This window comes from Physeter macrocephalus, chromosome 21 (genome assembly GCF_002837175.3).
Source record: "Physeter macrocephalus isolate SW-GA chromosome 21, ASM283717v5, whole genome shotgun sequence".
In the NCBI taxonomy this organism is placed as follows: domain Eukaryota; kingdom Metazoa; phylum Chordata; class Mammalia; order Artiodactyla; family Physeteridae; genus Physeter; species Physeter macrocephalus.
The window spans coordinates 121,577,164-121,582,310 of record NC_041234.1 but is presented as its reverse complement, the minus strand read 5'-3'; the positions used below and the strand labels follow the sequence as shown (position 1 = coordinate 121,582,310).

At 44.9% G+C, this 5,147-nt stretch overlaps 1 protein-coding gene across 1 annotated transcript in view; it reads right to left on the bottom strand.

The window, feature by feature from the left end:
* Positions 1 to 685: 685 nt before the first annotated feature.
* Positions 686 to 5,147, bottom strand: part of LOC129391717 (phosphatidylinositol-binding clathrin assembly protein-like) — an 18,836-nt gene continuing 14,374 nt past the window's right edge. The window contains exons 9-10 of the mRNA XM_055081618.1: positions 2,041 to 2,120; positions 686 to 719 (exon numbers count right to left, since the gene is read on the bottom strand). Coding sequence (XP_054937593.1) covers positions 686 to 719; positions 2,041 to 2,120 — 114 coding nt within the window. The remainder of the gene's footprint in view (positions 720 to 2,040; positions 2,121 to 5,147) is intronic.

Below are 5,147 nucleotides of genomic sequence, written 5' to 3'. Positions count from 1 at the left end.
TAAAAGTTATCCTTTAAGTAGTAATTATTTGCACACTTTATTCATTTCTCAGATATCCTTCCAGAAGTATTCTTTAAGAAATGAAATAAACATATATATTCTTTCTTTTTGTTTTGAAAAAGAAAAAGTGGTAGCATACTATGCACTGTTTCCACCTTGCTCATTTTCTATCTAACAATACACGTTGGAGACCATTCTGGTACATTAAAACAAGACCCTTGGGCTTCCCCGGTGGCGCAGTGGTTGCGAGTCCGCCTGCCGATGCAGGGGACGCGGGTTCGTGCCCCGGTCCGGGAAGATCCCACACGCCGCGGAGCGGCTGGGCCCGTGAGCCGTGGCCGCTGAGCCTGCGCGTCCGGAGCCTGCGCTCCGCAACGGGAGAGGCCACAACAGTGAGAGGCCCGCGTACCGCAAAAAAAAAAAAAAAAAAAAAAAAAAACAAGACCCTTATGAAGAGTCATTTTGTTATTACAATGTTGTAATGGATATCCTTGTTCATATGTCGTTTCACAACTATGAATATATATACGGGATAAATTCCTAGAAATGAAGTTGCTGGGTCAAAGACTGCTTTAGGAAGAGGCAGCAGACATAGTAGGTGGTTAGGAAATGTAAGAATTAAAGGTTCTAATCCTGCCCTCAATTATCACTGACATCATAATCATACAATAGCATTCTATTACCTTCAAGCCAAGCTCTGCTTGCTGAAGCTTTCACAACTGGACAATATGCGATAGAGGGAATCAATGCATGCTGCACACTGAAGAGATCACAAGAAAGATGAACAGTCACATATATCCTACCCAGCTGAGCCTGCATTTTTGTCATTCACTCATCTATCCATCCATTTATCAATCTATCCATCCAACTATATACTAACTACACATCCATCTATGATAAAGAGATAATTAAGAAATAGTCAACAGGGCTTCCCTGGTGACACAGTGGTTAAGAATCTGCCTGCCAATGCAGGGGACACGGGTTCGAGCCCTGGTCCGGGAAGATCCCACATACCACAGAGCAACTAAGCCTGTGAGCCACAACTACTGAGCCCGTGTGCCACAACTACTGAAGCCCATGCACCTAGAGCCTGTGCAGCCCGACAAGAGAAGCCACTGCAATGAGAAGCCCGCGCACCACAACGAAGACCCAATGCAGCCAAAAATAAATAAAATAAATAAATTTATTTAAAAAAGAAATAGTCAGGGCTTCCCTGGTGGCGCAGTGGTTGAGAGACTGCCTGCCGATGCAGGGGACACGGGCTCGTGCCCCGGTCCGGGAAGATCCCACATGCCGCGGAGCGGCTAGGCCCGTGAGCCATGGCTGCTGAGCTTGTGCGTCCAGAGCCTGTGCTCCGCAACGGGAGAGGCCACAACAGTGAGAGGCCCACGTACTGAAAAAAAAAAAAGAAATAGTCAACAGACTTGTCTAGTAGAGATTGATAATATAAATCAATTACAATCAACATAACTGTAAAAAGTGGAGTGAACGAATAATACATGACCCTTATAGAAATTTTCACAATACTGAAAAGTACAAACAGAAAACTGAAATCAACCATAATTTTTCCACTCAGAAATAGCTAATGTGAACATTTTTGAAGTGATATACCTCAAAGTTTATATTATTCAATTTGTGTATGTGTGCACATATAGAGGAGTACGTGTATGTGGGTATGTGTATATGTATGCATACACACACATTCATCTTGAATGTTACTATGAACAACAGTTATTCTCACTAGGGGAGTCCCTAAGGGAACAAATCAAATTCTTCAAAGAGGGGTTATTCAAGTGCCAACTTCTGACTTTGAGAATCACTCAGTATAACAAAAGATGTTGGAAGCAGACCATGCTGTGAAGCGTATGGAATCCCACAAAAGACTGAAATACTCTATCCATATTATCATTTAAAATGGCTGTATAGCATTCCACCATATTCAAAGCCGTAATTTATACAGTCACTGTGATGTTGTTAAAATGAGAGAAATTATTTAGATGAATACAAAATTAACCTATATTAAGACATTTATCAACTTACCTATAAGGAGGTAAAATGTCATTTTTCTCTTCCAAAGAAGCTAAATGCTGTTTTAGTGCTTCAAGTAAACTGCAGGGTACCTAAAAGTAAAGTTATTAGGAAAAAAGTTGTTTTTTGATAGGTAGTTCTTAGCAAATTCATACTCTCCTATATCATAAAAAGATTTTGAATAAAATTAAGACACCTGTATGGCAAATGATTAAAGCTAAATAATTGCTAGAAGTAAATTCATTATTAAAAGTAGCATCTTGGTATCAAATCACATTTTCAAACTATACTTTTACATACATTTTTTAAAAAGCATCTTAAAATGATCAATGGGCTGCTAAAATATGTATTTCCTTTGGAGAAGACATTGGGCTGAAATTACTCATTACTTATGGTTCCTTCATGAGTCACCAGATTACTGAGTAAATTTAAGTAAAACATTAAGCCTACTGGGGAAGAGGGAGAGAGAATCTCACTCACGGTCTCTGGTCTCTCCTGAAATGTCACCTCCTCAACTGGGATTTCCTTGGCTATCCTAGATAAAATAGTACCTACCAACAGTCTCTTTACCCTCACTAAGTTTTCTTTTTCTTCATGACAATTATCTTCCCTGAGAGTCTAGGTTTCTTTCCCTGTATGTTTATTATCCGTCTCCTTACAATAAAATATAAAACTCCATGAAGACAGAGATTTTGTCTGTTTTGTTCACTGTAGACTGGAGCTTCCCAGGTCATGAAGCCTGCAACTAGGTTGTTTTTGCTCGTGGCTCCAGTCTACAGGTTTGGCGGAGGACAGGTATCAAATAATCAAACAAATAAATGTAAAATGAAAGTTGCGAAAAGTACTGTGAAAGAGAGGTGCTTGATAGGTAGTGTTTAAGTAAGTGAATCTGACCAAGTCAGGGGTGTCAGAGAAGCAAGCACTCCTGAGTAAAGTAACAACTGAGCTGAGAGCTGAAGGATATCCAGGAGAAAAGTAGGGTACTAGGAGAGGAATGCGCATGGCAGGAGGGCATATGGCACAGACCACGAGTAAAGGTGAACCATGTTCCCAAGGGGAGCGTGGAGGAGATGGAGCTGGGAGGGATTCGACGATGCAAGACCTTAAAATCAACACAAGGTTGCGGAGTTTGGACTTTAACTTGAGAATACCGGATGGCTTTGAAGTGAGGAGTCATCTGTATTTTGGAAGTTCTCGGATCAGCATTCTGGTTGCATTGCGTAAAAGAAACAGCAGGGGGCAGATACATGGGGAAGCGAAAGGATCCGAGTTGAAGCTAGGATGATGGTGTGGTGGCAAAGACGGACGCAGATGCTGCTGAGCCAGCAGCTGGAGAGGGTTTAAGGAAGGAACTGTTCACAGAGGTGCGGGCAGGGCTCAGGGACCATTCTGAGAGGAAAAAGGAGCGCTGTGAACGACAATTATGGCACAAGAGGCGCCCACACTCAGAGGAGCCTGGGTACCACTCAGTGTAGATGGGCTGCCGGGCTGAGGCATCCAAGCAGAAATCTGCTCAGAGGGATTTCCTGCTGGACCAAATAGGAGGACCAGGAGACGATCTCCCTAGGGACGCCTCTCAACCACGTGGGCACCCTGAACACAGAGGAATTGGAGGATCTGTTCCTTGCCAGAGCTCACAGGCCCCTCAGCAGCAGGGAGACCAGGAAGTCTGGAGTCCAGAGTGAGCTTCAAAGGTTCAAACATACTAGACGGGAAAGAGGGGTGGAGGGACCCCAAAATGATCAGGGGACTCCCCGCATCACCAGGGCAAACACACGGAACATTTCTAGTTCATTCACTCAGTCACTCAGTAAATATATAACAAAATAATAAATAAATAGAAGTTGTCACTACTTGCACAATGTTGGCTGGCAACATTCTTTTTCATCCGATTTGCTTTCAGATAAGTCAGCGACAGCTATAAATTTGGGGCAATGCTGTCACCCGTGATTAGCAGAACCCCGCTCAGAACGACCGAAAACTTAAAAGGCCCCCAAACGGTGCTTCGCAGCGAAAGGGTAGGCGTGAGGCTGTCAGAGCTCTGTCGTGAGGCACACAGTGGCCCCCCGCCCACCAAAACCGCCGCTATGCTAAGGCGAAGCTGGTACCCAGCAGGGTGGAACCATCTGGTAGGTCCCCGAGTTTGTGCCCCTGGAACTCTGATGAGGGCTGTGGCCCAGAGACGTCGGTTTGAACGGCTCTGGTGAAAAATAAAAGTACATCGAATGGCAGACAGAGCAGACGCTGCTACGCGAGTTTCCGGGAGCCGCACTCGACACGAACGGCAGGCGACGGTGGAAAGAAGAGGCACAGACACAGGCAGACACACCACACAGCCACTTGCAGAAGGAGGCTCTGTGAGCCCTGGACAGTGTCGAAATCAGGGAGCAAGGATCAGCCAAGGAAACGAGGGAGATGCCCCTTCACAAGACACAAGGCTTTGGCAGAGCCTGAAAATGCTGAGCCTGCACCGAACCGTTTGGCAGCTCTTGCTTCACCCAAACACCGTTGCAAGCACGAGAGAAACTGGCCAACCGACAGTCAGATGTCCCCTAGAGCTCCGGCCACAGGTGCTGAGCACTGAAGGAGGCTCCTCTGGGCCCCCATGACAGCCAAGCTGTGGCTCTCAGCACAGGAACCCTTCCCAGCTTCACCACCTCAAGGAGGTGAGGTCTCTTTTGCTGGAACTCAGGGGCCAGGAGTGTGCCTCATTCACTACAGTGCCTTCTTCCTGGTAGGGGTCAGGCCTGTGTCTGTGAATGAGTGTGGATTGAAATCCACCAATTATGGTGCCTTCGGGCAATGAAATTCCACCTTCTCCCCTACTAACCCAGATATTCTCATTGTCTCTCCGTCTGGTTATCTGAATTCTCATTCAGGAGGCTGTGCGTTATTTCATCCAACAATGGTTCCCGTTGTGGACCACTCTGTGAGGTTCAATGTCTGTGCACAAAATAGGTCCCTTTCGTTCCTATCTCTACATGAAGGAATGCTTGTAAGGACACATTTCTTTCCTTGAAAGAGTGTTTTTTAACATCTTTATTGGAGTATAATTGCTTTACAATGGTGTGTTAGTTTCTGCTTTATAACAAAGTGAATCAGCTGTACATATACATATG